This window comes from Pleurodeles waltl, chromosome 3_1, assembly GCF_031143425.1.
Source record: "Pleurodeles waltl isolate 20211129_DDA chromosome 3_1, aPleWal1.hap1.20221129, whole genome shotgun sequence".
In the NCBI taxonomy this organism is placed as follows: Eukaryota; Metazoa; Chordata; class Amphibia; order Caudata; family Salamandridae; genus Pleurodeles; species Pleurodeles waltl.
In genome coordinates, this window is record NC_090440.1 from 1,783,425,907 (window position 1) to 1,783,440,896 (window position 14,990).

General features: G+C 43.4%; 1 protein-coding gene across 2 annotated transcripts in view; it reads right to left on the reverse strand.

The window, feature by feature from the left end:
• Positions 1–594: 594 nt before the first annotated feature.
• LOC138285629 (MOB-like protein phocein) overlaps positions 595–14,990 on the reverse strand; it is a 464,238-nt gene continuing 449,842 nt past the window's right edge. For both annotated transcript variants that reach the window (XM_069225826.1, XM_069225823.1), the window contains 2 exons: positions 11,808–11,919; positions 595–1,090 (listed from right to left, as the gene is read on the reverse strand). In XM_069225826.1, coding sequence (XP_069081927.1) covers positions 959–1,090; positions 11,808–11,919 — 244 coding nt within the window. In that variant the 3' untranslated portion in view covers positions 595–958. The remainder of the gene's footprint in view (positions 1,091–11,807; positions 11,920–14,990) is intronic.

Genomic DNA, 14,990 nt, shown 5'->3' on the forward strand with positions numbered 1-14,990 from the left:
GTAACAAATACCTCACGACCTGAATACACAGAAAATGAAAGAATATATGCAGTAGCTAGCAACGTTACCCAGAGATAGATACCCTCAATACATGCGCGCCGAGGACCACTAAATTGGATGACCTTTGGTCAAAACCTTCTCTGGAGTACTTTGCACGACGCACAGCAATAACTAATGTACATGAAAATAACTTTCAGAAATAAGTGTTATGACACTCAAAGCCACACTGTAGAAATTACAAGCCCAATATGTAAAATACAAAAAATAAAAGCAGCATCAAAAAATAAAGTAGTAAGCCGTCCGTTCTTACTAAACTGGTAAAATATCTTTTAAAAAGGTATATTAGGACCAAATGCCATCTCCCAGTCCTTAGAGGTGTAGATGATCAATCCACTGATCATTCCAAGTTCTGCCACCTCACTCCTCCCTAGAGAGGGGGAGAAAATCTTCCATGATTTATAAAAAGTAAACCACAACCAAAAGAGAAACGGCTCAATATAAACAATGAATCCAGAAATACGTCAGTCTTGAAAGATCTCGTACTGTGGCCTAGAAGAATCAGTTTAATGTAATTTTGAAATAATATCCGTAAAACGCCTTTTGTGAAATTTTAATCTCACGTTTTCCTAATAGACATATTCCTTTTAGCGATAACGGTGATCAAATGATTGTTTAGCAGCAATTTTACAGAAATGTAAATCATTTTATTAACAGGCTTCATAAACAGATAATACTCTTATTTAAAAACCATGAGTGCCACACTGTTGAATATACGACCCATTAATAACTTAAAGTATTCCCCATTTTAAAAGGCAATGTACGTAGCATACAAAACCTATACTAAACAAAGAAGCTCTAATAAGAATACATGATTGAAGTGTCTAAAATGATATATACAGTACATCGTAATTATTGTTTATCATGTGTTCAGTGCAGTGTTTCTGTGCCACGATTCTTATCATGCTTCACTTTCCCCAGCAACTGAATTCTGCACCTCTTCTTCCAAAATTGGTACAATCAGGTTATCCTTGGACATCAAGTTATATTTCATCACAAATTTGGTGAATCGATGACACAAAAACGTCTCGTTCTGTGTACGAAAGGAAATAATTTCAGGTCATTTTAACAGAAGTATAGTACATCAGCATTGATTCATTTCGCTGTTAAATTAAATCAATCTTTCGTAATGTAATAAGTTAAAATTCCCATGAACGAATTGAATTTCACTGAAAAGGCATTCAATGAAAGTTATCAGCAAAGGTCAGGAAGTCGTTTTGTGGTTATTTTTCAAGTCACTTAAAAGAGGTCTCTTGAATAACAATATTAAAATCTGTCTACAATGCAGACAAATTCCCCAGGATTTCACCTTCATTTTTTTTTACATCTCCAGGTACCAACTACTGTAGCTTAAAATGAAGGGGAAGCAAACCATCCCTAAATCAGTCAAATACATTTGATTATTTTATTCTGGAGATTCGCTGCAAAGCTATATATAGTGAAAAGTTAAACATACAAAAAGCAATGGGAGGAACACTTGTTAATTTTTCTACACTAGTGGCAATCGCTCTGGGCAGCATTCTAACCCATCGTTTTTGGCCTATTGATCAACGTAGACAGATGCCTGCATTAGCAAATCAGTACTGACCCTGCTTCTCATGTGAACAGTCCAGCACGAACTGCCTGGCAAGGCCTCTGTATAGAGTGGTAAAGTGGGCGAAAAAGATGGGTTAGAACGCTATCCAGAGCACCGGTCAATGGTTTAGACTATTAGCCAGCAATCCTCATCTTTCTTGTGCTAGGAGTAACGCCTAAGGCAGCCCAGGTTATGCTCTGACATGATCCTACGTGCCACAGAATCCAGGCTACATCTCACTCACAATGCTGAAACCGGTCTGGGGTTGCTTGTGTTGGCCTCTTGGAGGAATCTGTCCTGCAGTTCAGGGAGGGCTGGTACCACAAGATACAAGTCAGCACTGATCAGCATAAGGCAGACCTCTATCAGAGTAGTGCAATGGGTGAAATGGGACGAACTGAGATGCTATTCACAGTGCCGGCTTCTGGTTTAGACCTAACCTTTTTGATTTCTGTGGGCCCCCACTTTATCATTACTGGGACCTGAAGACGCCACTGAATTCTTACTGGAATCCAGGGATCCCAACTGAGTCATTAACGGAAGCGGGCCACCCGGCCTAATTTTTCAATGATTTGAATCATAAACAATACACAAAAACATACAGAAACAAGCATTCAAATACAGAGAGATGACATTTCATTTAATTCACAAACTTATTTAAAAATGTCATTGGAATGTTGGAGCTAGTTTAAATTCAACTGAGATCATTCACTGTCCGTACCATATACTGTTTGAGGCACTTGCACTGCTCTTAAGAATCCATCTGAACTTAACTAATTTAAACATTAGCCATCCATTTCAAATTCCTTCTAATTTGTAGAACGTTTTAACATTTTACATTTTTCTTCCTTAGTTAAATACAATGTATTAATCTGCCAATATTGAATTTTCTAACCAGTCACAAATCCCCCGACCAGGCTTCGCGGGCCGGCCCCCCACATGTCCCCAGACCACAGGTTACGAACCACTGGGTAAGACTATTTTCAAACATTCTCCCATCACCTTTTGTGGTTCTTTATCTGTTTTATATTTACGCACAAGATGTAAATCAGTAATAAAAGACAATAATCATTCATTTGGTAACCATTATGCATCCTCGACAGCGATCAGTAATGACATAGTAATTAACCCCAAATTCAATGCCCCATAACTCATGACCCATTTTTCCCCTTTTGTCTACATTTCTACATCAAATCTAAACCTCTTCAGATCCACCTATACAGTTACCCCATATTCTACCTCTCTGAAAATCTCTCCTATGTCAGGGGTTGCCAGTGTACATCTTTTCCCTTCTTGTATCTAGGGCCCACAGTGTTCTCCAATACCTCTCTCCAGTCCCCTGGAAGATACATTCTTCAGATCCAAAGAGCAATATACTGTTCAATCACAGCAGCAGTTCGTCCTTCTAGGCTTCATGTCAAGTGACGTTCATTATCACCTCAGGACCCGTGCCAACCCTTCAATCGTCCATTCATGCACTTCAGTCAACCACTGTGTACTTTATGGTGTCGTTCGGCCCGTGCATCCCACATTATGATTAGCTAAGATAAATGCTAAGTCAACAAAGCAGCATTTGTCTTTTGAGGATTTGGGCCGTTTTATAATGCCCAACATGCAGAGGTAGAGTGACCAATGATAATTGTTTTCTCAATTATATCCCCCACCATCTTGATTTCTGTTTACCAGTATCTCAGAATCCTCCACAAGTCCACACTGACTGATAAAAATATGCCTGAGGCTGTCGATATCTAGAACAAAGATCCTGTGGTCCAGGAAATATCCTGGAAACCTGGTGTGGTGAAAGGTATGTCTGATGCTGATGGTTAAACTGCGTGAATTTAAACCGCTGGTTCCTGGTGACTATTTTAGGATAACAGAGAGCATTGTTCCAGTCAAGATCTGAGATCTCCTTACCTAGATCTCGCCCCCATCTAGCTTGTACTAAGGAAAGGTCAGTATGAAAAACTAGTGTAAAGTCTGATATAATATGGTCACCATGTGCCTGTGGCTTCTCATTGTGAGTATATTATAAATCACAAAGGACTTCTCCAGTTTGGTATTGTCGGTCCCCACGCAAGTCACACTGCCTTTGTTAATGCTGCATGAACCATAAAATGGCCAGCCGTCAACCCTATCTCTTCACTTAGTGCCTTAAACATAGTCAATATGATCCTAGGATTTACAATTCCCACCGTTAACATCACATCTCATTCAGTGGCCTGTCAGTGAACTCTTGGGCCAGAGTGGCAAATTCGGGTAAGCACCATAGGGGTATTTCAGATGCACAGGGTGCACCCTCCCCTCCCCTCCATCCATCCATCCATCCATCCAAATCACGTACCTATGTCAGAAGAACAGAGCAACCTTGGCTGTTCTGGTGTGCCCCCCCCTTAACATCTCCTTGGGTGCTCATCAGCATTCCCAATACCCCTGAGTGATCCTGGAACCCGGCCAAGATCCAGAGCCTCTCGACAAGTGACCTCTGTAATTCACCTCATTGGTCATATGAACTAAGGTAATATTACACATCAAAATTTTACTTTACTTAGTGATTATGCTGTTGTAGCATACGCTAAACGTTTCCTTTCATTTGCCCAAATCAGTTGAATGAGTTCACTCAACTCGCTAAAAACTGTTTCTACAACATCATGGTATTTGCCACAAACAGATCTAGCAATTGCAATAGTAGGATCATTTCATTACTGTAAAGACAACCCATAGGCGAAAAAGGGTGACAGGACCAAAAGGGTAAGGCCAACTTAATTCTGGTGATAACTTCCCCGCATTACCAGCCACCAAACATTTCTCTGCATGGTACACCTGCACTCAAGATATCAGAAAGTGTCTTATTTCCTTTTCAGGAAAGGGCTTGTACCCTCCTGTAGTGAGTGGTTAGCCAATCAGTCTACCACCTCCCCTCCCCCACCTGCCTTATCCCCACCCCACAAGTAGAACAAGAACAAACAAGACCGACCCCAAGTTACCTTTAATCCAGGGAAAAGGCCAAAATCTTCCAGTACTTTCATAACATTCCTTAAACTCGTCCAGAGTTCAAGCAGATACAGCAAAGCATCATCTGCATAGAGTGAGATCACATGGACACCCATATCCAACTCTATACCCCAGTCCTGGGCCCTCTCACGAAATTCACAGGCCAACAGCTCCATAGCCATTGTGAAGAAGATGGCTGAGAGTGGGTACCCCTGCGAGTTCCCTTCTGGATCAACCAAGGTTCAGGAAAAAAAACTGCCCAGTGCGCAAACTGGACACCGGCTGCCCATATCACCACTGTATCCAGGTTATATTCCCAGATCAAGCTTTTCCAACACTGCACACAAAAAAGGCCACCCGACTATCCAGAATACTTTTTTGATACCCATGACAGGGCCACACAGGGTGCCTTGTCCAGGACCATAAACAAACTTCTCGAGTTCAGGTGTGTACTCCATGAAGGAATAAACCTGTTTTGATCTGTATGGACCAGCTCACCAATATGTGGCGTTAGTCTACTCCCCATTACCTTTCGCAGGATTTTATATTCACTATTCAGTACGGAAAGGGGTCAATAAGACTTCACATCCTGAATAATTGCAAAATGGATGGATCTACATTTTAGATAGGATATTACTGCCGTTCTTTTGGCCGGCATACTCAGCCTTAATACATTACAAGGTTAAAAAACATAACCAATGCACATTTAAAGAGTGTGTGAGCAATGTCAACCCAGCTCTGCTGTCGCATCTGGCCATTTCCACAACAGCAGCTACAATGATGGAATGTCCGCCAGCCTACACATTGTAATTGTGCCACAATAACATTCCCTGTATATTTTCCGGTAATAAAGGCCCTCCAAGTTAGGGCTTGTCCAACTATGCCACAACCCAATCCCTCACATCTTTAAATAGAACTACCATTCGGTTCACTTGTGGCGCATGTGAAATAGAAAAATAAATAAAAGTGACCCGGGTCAGCAATCCAAGATCTTCTCAGAAGTAAGTACAAGCAGGTCACCCATGTCATGTTTCACTTATCCTCCCTATATTGTAACCTTCCTGGCAATTTATATGTCCCCTCGGACTGGAGAATCCACATTACTAACCTTTCAGCAGCATAACATTACCATGATAAAACACGTCTCAATTGGAGTGCTCCACTGTTACAGTAGTCTGATACCAATATCCGGATAGACAGACTACCCCTCCCCATCAGTACTTACTAGCCCACAGTACCCGATGCCATCGGATGACCTCAGGGCCAACATCCAGAAAAGCAGCCGCGGAGGTGGCCTCAGAGTTCTCTGGGTTCCCACGAGACCCTAGCTCTGAATCCAAAGTGCAAACAGCCTTGTCTCTGTATCTGGATACATCCTTGACCAGTCGGTCTCTTTCCTGTGCAACCTATTCTGATGAAGGTCGGCCATCACTTAGGGTCCTCATCTTACAAGTCTGTTTCCTCCAGTTCCTGGGGTCCCATGACAGATATGTGCAGCCTGTCCAGAGAATGTACATAGATTCCATCCACTCCCATGCCTGGGCGGGGTGCATAAAGAAGAACATTCTACCATCCAAAATTACCTGTAGTTTGGCCTAGAAACGTAACTTACACAGCACATCCTTGTGTTGAGTGCTTGTATGATATCCAGGGAGTCTTGGTGCTGACTCTGGATTTAAGTGGTGTAGTCGGCGAAGACACACATATTGGCATTGTTTAAAATTAACAGCCAATTGTTCAAGAGCATGCTGAGGATCTTGTTGACGTCCCTGAAGATCAAGAGCTAGGCCCTCATATGTCCAAGGATTGGTGGTCATCCCAGCACTCTATGGGTACGCTTGATTAGAAAGAACTTTAGAGTCGAACCTTCAAATATGTTTGTCACGAGCCATTGCTCTAGGAATAATCCTGGTGTAATGCCCTCTGGCTTCTCTGGGATCCCAATCAGCCTCATATTGTTCCTGTATGACTGCACGTCAGCGCATTCACCCTGTCATACAGTATTTCTATGTCTCCTGCCATTTCATAGATTTGGGCTTGCATTTCAATTACCATAGGTCTCAAGGAACACATTCATTCTGTGTCACTCTCTCCGCAAGTGAGCTATTATCCATTCTAAGAAGGTGGACGTCAGTAGGCCCTGCGTCTATCTTGCTTTCCAGCACGTTTTTGCCATTGAGAATCACCTTAAAAATAGCATCACATTTTATTCCCATATCCTTCTAGTGTGGACTCCACAGTTTTCAACATACTATCAGGATCATCATCTGTGAGCTGGCTTGTCTTTTAGCTGACAGGCTTTTGCCTCCTTTGAGATTGTGAACCCTCAAGTCCATAGGCATGTGTAACCTCAGTCCAGTCTCCCAGTAGGTCACCAGCTGTTATTCAGTGGACTTCGAGATAGTGGAACATCAATGGGTCGCCTGTGCACACTAATAACATATTCTTCCAGTCCCGGTTGTGAGGGTGTTTACCGCACCATTCTTCACCAGAGTATGCCACGAAGGCACTCTTCAGAGCTCTGATTTCACAATAGAGACCCTTTGTGTCCTTGGTGCAATTTCCAGGGCCCATGTCACATTACATACTGTGGCTCCCAACCTCCTGCACTCCTGGTTTCATGTTCCTTGCTGCAGCTCTGAACCTCTGCTTGACGGGAGCCCGTTAATTATAACATGGCCCACATCCTCATAACCACAATAGGCTGCTGCAATCAGTGGCTCTCAGCACACGCTTCTCCATTCCTAGCCTGGCTGCACTAGGCTCCTTTCTCAGCATCTGGTGCCCTGCTCATCTCATGTTTCGGTGGCCAGTAGTCCACCATGTCTGCTTCAGTCTCCTGGGGTCAGCTGTCAACCCGACAGTTCAGGTGCCTCAGATATGACAAAAGCAGTGCCTTACGCAGCAGCCTCACCTGTCAGCCCAGGCGAGGCTGTCACAGGGCCCTCCGAGGGTGTGTAGGGCACCTCCTGCACTATTTTACCACTCCGGATACTCTGCACTCTCCACTCATGCTCTGTAAACCACCACGGGACATAATTTAGTCGTCTGTTGCTGCATACTACTCCTCCCGGCCTCACTCTTGTGTCTCAGCTGCTCTCACAGACAAGCATGGCTTTGATTTCTCATGTTCACCCTGGTCCACAGGAGGGTCGAATGGCACAGTGGCAGTCCGTGTCTGAGTTGATGCTAAGGGCGGGTGACCAGCAATTTCGACAGGGCACATGCTAGGCGCAGCCATGGAGAGAGACTCGCTCCATCGCACTTTGTCAGGCCCCTTCACGAAGACATTTCTTGTGGTAATAATCCAATACAAAGTCAGTGGATATTTTGTACTTCACATTAGGGGTGCTTTTGCACTTCAGGTTGATACCTCCCTATATAGGAAATTCTGATTTTGCAGCCTTAGTAACTATGCAACAGATCAGTTTGCACCACACTTGATAGGTCAAATTGTTTGCAGATAGGTCGAATCAGTTAAAAACCATAAGACTGCCTTCCTTGTGAACGCTTGGTTTCTAGTACGTCAAAGATGTTATAATTGAAAAAATAGACATTTGTGGTTTTCCACGTTTACTGAAGGCAAACAATGCAATCTGAATCTAGAAATGTTATTAGTTCTATTACACTTAACTGTTTTTCTCTACTTGCTATGGTTCAGGAGCATAGATTCTATCATGAAGAAAATAGCTGTAAGGTAACTGTGGGTCAGGAATTCTGCATTCAATTTGCAGTTAGTGATTCAGTTATCCATTTTTTTTTTATATCAGGGTACTTCTCTGCCTGTTCCTCAAATCCAAGATATTTAATTTTCCTTTTAGATGGAAGGTCTCTAGAGTAGGCAATTTTTAAATTGCCAACCTCATCAGTATGGTGTACATCATGATCATTTAATTTTTAGCTTTATTGTGATCAGGATAACTTAAGGAATGACATTCTCTAAGAAAGTTAGGGTAGATAATTTTGGGGGCTGCTTTTGGTATTATACCCAGATTAGCCAATTCAGAATCATTGGACCACATGTGAGCCTTCATTTGAGCAGGTGGGGCCACCAACACTCATTTTTGGTGTCAGCACTTATTTATCTGCAGCAGGCATTTACTGAGAACAAGAGAGAAAATGTAAGACGGAAAGATTAAGGAAGCAAAAGACTCAAAACCATCAAAAAGGGAGAAGCTAGGAATATCCAAGAAAGAGATAAATGAGCATGGAGTGAGGTGGTGATGGATTAAAGAGGCATGGGGTATATTCAAGACTACACAGCCATGGAATTGGACGCATCCACATTTAAATGCATCAGTTGCAGGCTTCTGAGGACAGCTTCAGGGACCGGCACTCATTCTTTTGACAACTTAAGCACTGCCCACATGTGATTTAACCACTTGTAGACCAGGTTGTACAAATGAATTCTTTACCTTGTTTATGATCCATAATACTCTCAACTTCAGTAAGCTGTGTGAACACTCTGATTGATGGATACGATTCAAATCAATTTAATGTGTGTCAAATTTCCTCTGTATAACGGTAGAATGAAACTGTTAAACCATCGGCTTAAAACTAAGCCCCAAGAGCAATTTTGTAGGGAAACTTTGTCCCTATTTTGCACTTTGTTCAATGAAATCAAAGGCCTATAATGACTTTTTATTGTTGCTCTCTGTAGTCTGTCAGGTATCTTCTAGTTTACATGATTTAACTCAATTTGCGAACAATGGGAAAACTTTCACCTGAACGGTATTGCCTGTAATTAAGATTTCATAAACAAAACTCTGAAGTAACTTATGACCTTGCCTAATGAATTTACATGTGATATTTGTAAAGGGATGAGCTTCTTTGTCACTTGAGGATGTTTTGGGTACTTATGTTTTTCTCCAAGTTTGCTTCTACCCTACTGAGTTAGTTGATCTCTCTATCTATAATGTCCATACTAATGAATCTGCTTGTGCTTTTCGATTTTCATTGTCTTGCCTTGATTTTTCCAAGTTAGTTTCCTCTCCACTGAATTTTTAATTCCCTTTGTGTGTAGTGTCAGTAATAAGGTTTCTTGTTTGAATCTTTTGATTTTCCTTACCTGGCAAAACGTGGAATAGTTTTTAACATGCATTTACTTAGGTAGTGTTGAAATCCTTCGTCTGCGTCTAGGGAAGGTCTGGAGCTTTAATTTAGATCATAGTAAAAGTGTGTTGCTCCTTGTTTATAGGATTATTTGGACTGCAAGCCCATTGCTGAATTGCTAGCTATAGACTGGCACTCAGTAATATAGATGACTTTGTAAGTTCAACCACTAGAGTCTCATGAGTTGGCATAGGTGAAGTCTCAAATAGTTTCATTACTGATATATATATGGCTGTGATCATTGGCACCTGTACAAGTTTTGCTAATGTTAAAAATATTCTCCAATTATTCAAGTTGTGGGTCTTTGTTGATTGTGTCTATCTTTACTTTTTTGTATCCAAGATAATATTTTATTGGAAGTAGTTTTATTTGGTCAATTCGGTCATCAACAAGTAACAAAATTTGGGGGCTAGTGTAAAGGACGCCAACAGATCATTTAATATAGTTTAGACACCTCCACTCCCATTGCATTGATAGAAATTAGAAATCTTGCCACCCACACCCACTCTCTTATAGTTATCTCAACAATAGAGGAACTAATATTACCCAGAATATCTCCCCTGGAACATACTGTCCACAATTCATTTTCAAGGTTTCACTGTGTCTTGTTAAAGTCCATAGGTAGAAGGGGCATCACTTATACCAATTTCTTATTCTGAGCTCCCTTAAATGGCTGGGTTTCCACATCTTCAGGTAGTGTTACATTGTTACTGGAGATTGAAATCACTATAAAAACAACCAGAGTGAAGCACACACCAGCTGGACCCATCCTTGTTTACAAAAAGCAAGCCCCTAGTCCACGCTGCTCCCTGATGACGGGCTAAACCCATAAAAACACGTGCACAGGGATATACAACACTTGCTGCACCTACAGAGGTGAAAGACTTTACTTTTTGAACGGACTACGATTCGACTGCATTTACCATGATGCATAGGGGTCATACTTTGTTGCTGGAGTGCAGGCAGTGTGCTCCCTCTCTCCGGAACTTGTTTACAAAAAGCACTGAGTTTGATCTTCTACAATAAGCTGGTAGCCGATTTAGGTTTCCTCAGCAGATATCCTTCCCCTAAACCCACCCATCAAACCTCCGATTAAATTGGACAGGGGATACATTTAACTTATAATACTACTTTTTCAGCTATACTACAGTGCAAATGGGAACATATGCCAGCAACTGCATACCACCCATCACAAAATGAAATGCTACAGTTCAATCTATAAGAACATTTTATTTATTATGTCCCAAGACTTATAAATGGTGTGGGATATATCCAACTTTTACTCTAAATCTGAGTTCGACAGAGGATTTTCAAGGCTTCACAATAACAAAAGCTACTGTGTACATATGTGGTATTTGTACAGTGCAAACTGTGCAGAAACTCAGCACTGTGCTGTCCAGAGTTAAAAGAATACTTAAGTCAAAGAATGATGGACAGGGTAGTCGCTTTCTTTTTTTCAGTAGAAGTTGACTGTTACCCCCATCATGATATAGGATGCATGTTCTTTAAAGAGAAGTGTTTGTAGTGCTCCCCTAAATTGTAGGAGACGGAGTAATCCTGATGAATAAGGAGATGTTGCTCGAGATTCTGGGTGCACAAATGAAGATGGCATCTTGCCTGCTTTTTTTTTCCTTTCACTCTCCGATCTGATGGTTTCCTGGTTGCAGGTGGGCAGAGAGCCACTTGTCAAGCAGAAAGGGATGCAGGTAGTGCTGACTTTGTAGAGGATGCATCTGGTTTCATGAATGATAATACAACGCATCCTATCACATTTTGGGCATTTGTTGGCATTACAGCCTTACATACTAATGACATTGCCAGAAAACACACTACCATCAACTTAGCTTTCATCAAACCTTCTCCAGCATTTCTGATAGGTTGACTAGCTGTCAATTAGCAAAAACATAACATCGGCATGGAAGAGGAAAGGGTTTAGCATAAAATGAAACAATCTGCTCTTAAATGAATTTGGCCAAAATTAATCACACTAAAAGAATATCCTCGAGCAGACAATGACGTGCATATAAAATGAATGTGAGAGGAAGTAACAAAAATGAATTGTAATCCTTACCTCATATTCATCAAATATCTGCCGATGATGAAAGTAGGCATGTGAAAATATTCTGTATATTCTACGGCACACTGATCCTAGTTTAGCTACTGAAGACTCTTTTATGCTAACCCTGGAAGAATAATTGTAAGATCTTAAAGTGCTATAATATATATTGCACTAACAAGAAGCTACAGTACACAGACAACAGACAGTAACATTTTAAAATGGAATAACAATAGAAATATGCAATATCTTCTAGACCTATTTATACATTTAAACACAGAGGGGCCATCTGACAAAGGCTCAGATTCGTAATCCACACAAGAAAGAAAAAGAGAAAAAAAAGGAAGCAATCATTCCAAACCTATAAATTCTAGATCCCCTACGAATTGTTAAAAGTGCCCATACCCGCATATTTGTGGAATGCTTCATCTTAGGACGTGCTACAGCACTCTGGTGCAGGCCAACATTTCAGAGTGGAGCAGAAAGATAGATCATATTGGTAATTACCCTATTATTTGAAGGGATTCAAGTCGCAGCCTCCTTAAAACGGTCTGTATCCACTTTCACTTAATTATAGGTCCCCCTTGGCAGGATTAAAAACAATTAAATCTAGGGTGGACTCTAGAAAATTATCACCCTAGCCCCGTCTCTGCTCATCAACATGTTTTGCCCCCCCTTGTTGCCCCCAGGGGTCAGTGGGCCTTTGTAAGGAAATGCCTCCTTGGCATGGTTACCCCCTGACTTTTTGCCTTTGCTGATGCTATGTTTTGAATTGAAAGTGTGCTGAGGCCTGCTAACCAGGCCCCAGCACCAGTGTTCTTTCCCTAACCTGTACTTTTGATTCCACAATTGGCACACCCTGGCATCCAGGTAAGTCCCTTGTAACTGGTACCCCTGGTACCAAGGGCCCTGATGCCAGGGAAGGTCTCTAAGGGCTGCAGCATATCTTATGCCACCCTGGGGACCCCTCACTCAGCACAGACACACTGCTTGCCAGCTTGTGTGTGCTGGTGAGGACAAAACGAGTAAGTCGACATGGCACTCCCCTCAGGGTGCCATGCCAACCTCACACTGCCTATGCAGTATAGATAAGTCACCCCTCTAGTAGGCCTTACAGCCCTAAGGCAGGGTGCACTATACCATAGGTGAGGGCACCAGTGCATGAGCACTGTGCCCCTACAGTGTCTAAGCCAAACCTTAGACATTGTAAGTGCAGGGTAGCCATAAGAGTATATGGTCTGGGAGTCTGTCAAACACGGACTCCACAGCACCATAATGGCTACACTGAAAACTGGGAAGCTTGGTATCAAACTTCTCAGCACAATAAATGCACACTGATGCCAGTGTACATTTTATTGTAAAATACACCCCAGAGGGCACCTTAGAGGTGCCCCCTGAAACCTTAACCAACTACCCGTGTAGGCTGACTGGTTCTAGCAGCCTGCCACACTCGAGACATGTTGCTGGCCACATGGGGAGAGTGCCTTTGTCACTCTGTGGCCAGTAACAAAGCCTGCACTGGGTGGAGATGCTATCACCTCCCCCAGGCAGGAGCTGTAACACCTGGCGGTGAGCCTCAAAGGCTCACCCCCTTTGTTCCAGCACCGCAGGGCACTACAGCTAGTGGAGTTGCCCGCCCCCTCCGGCCACGGCTCCACTTTTGGCGGCAAGGCCAGAGGAGATAATGAGAATAACCAGGAGGAGTCACTGGCCAGTCAGGACAGCCCCTAAGGTGCCCTGAGCTGAAGTGACTCTAACTTTTAGAAATCCTCCATCTTGCAGATGGAGGATTCCCCCAATAGGGATAGGAATGTGCCCCCCTCCCCTTGGGAGGAGGCACAAAGAGGGTGTACCCACCCTCAGGGCTAGTAGCCATTGGCTGCTAACCCCCCAGACCTAAACACGCCCTTAAATTTAGTATTTAAGGGCTTCCCTGAACCTAAGAATTTAGATTCCTGCAACTTAAAGAAGAAGAGGACTGCTGAGCTGAAAAACCCCGCAGAGAAGAAGAAGACACCAACTGCTTTGGCCCCAGCCCTACCGGCCTGTCTCCCTCCTTCAGAAGAAACCTGCTCCAGCGACGCTTTCCCAAGGACCAGCGACCTCTGAATCCTCAGAGGACTGCCCTGCTTCCAAAAGACCAAGAAACTCCCGAGGACAGCGGCCCTGTTCAACAAAGACTGCAACTTTGTTTCCAGAGGAGCAGATTTAAAGACCCCTGCAATCCCCGCAAGAAGCGCGAGACTTGCAACACTGCACCCGGCGACCCCGACTCGACTGGTGGAGAAACAACGCTAAAGGGAGGACCCCCAGGCGACTCCAAGACTGTGAGTAACCAAAGTTGTCCCCCCTGATCCCCCACAGCGACGCCTGCAGAGGGAATCCCGAGGCTCCCCATAACCGCGACTGCCTGACTCTAAAATCCCGACGGCTGGAAAAGCCCATGCACCCGCAGCCCCCAGCACCTGAAGGATCGGAACTCCAGTGCAGGAGTGACCCCCAGGAGGTCCTCTCCCTTGCACAGGTGGTGGCTACCCCGAGGAGCCCCCCCTTGCCTGCCTGCACCGCTGAAGAGACCCCTTGGTCTCCCATTGAATCCTATTGAGAACCCGACGCTTGTTTGCACACTGCACCCGGCCGCCCCCGCGCTGCTGAGGGTGTACTTTCTGTGTGGACTTGTGTCCCCCCCGGTGCCCTACAAAACCCCCCTGGTCTGCCCTCCGAAGACACGGGTACTTACCTGCTGGCAGACTGGAACCGGGGCACCCCCTTCTCCATTGAAGCCTATGTGTTTTGGGCACCACTTTGAACTCATCACCTGACCGGCCCTGAGCTGCTGGTGTGGTGACTTTGGGGTTGCTCTGAACCCCAAACGGTGGGCTACCTTGGACCCCAATTTGAACCCCGTAGGTGGTTTACTTACCTGCAAGAACTAACAATACTTTACCTCCCCCAGGAACTGTTGAAAATTGCTCTGTGTCCACTTTTGAAATAGCTAAATGTATTTTATGTAAAAAGTATATATGCTATTGTGATTATTCAAAGTTCCTAAAGTACTTACCTGCAATACCTTTCAAATGAGATATTACATGTAGAATTTGAACCTGTGGTTCTTAAAATAAACTAAGAAAAGATATTTTTCTATAACAAACCCTATTGGCCTGGATTGGTCTCGGAGTGTGTGTTCCTCATTTATTG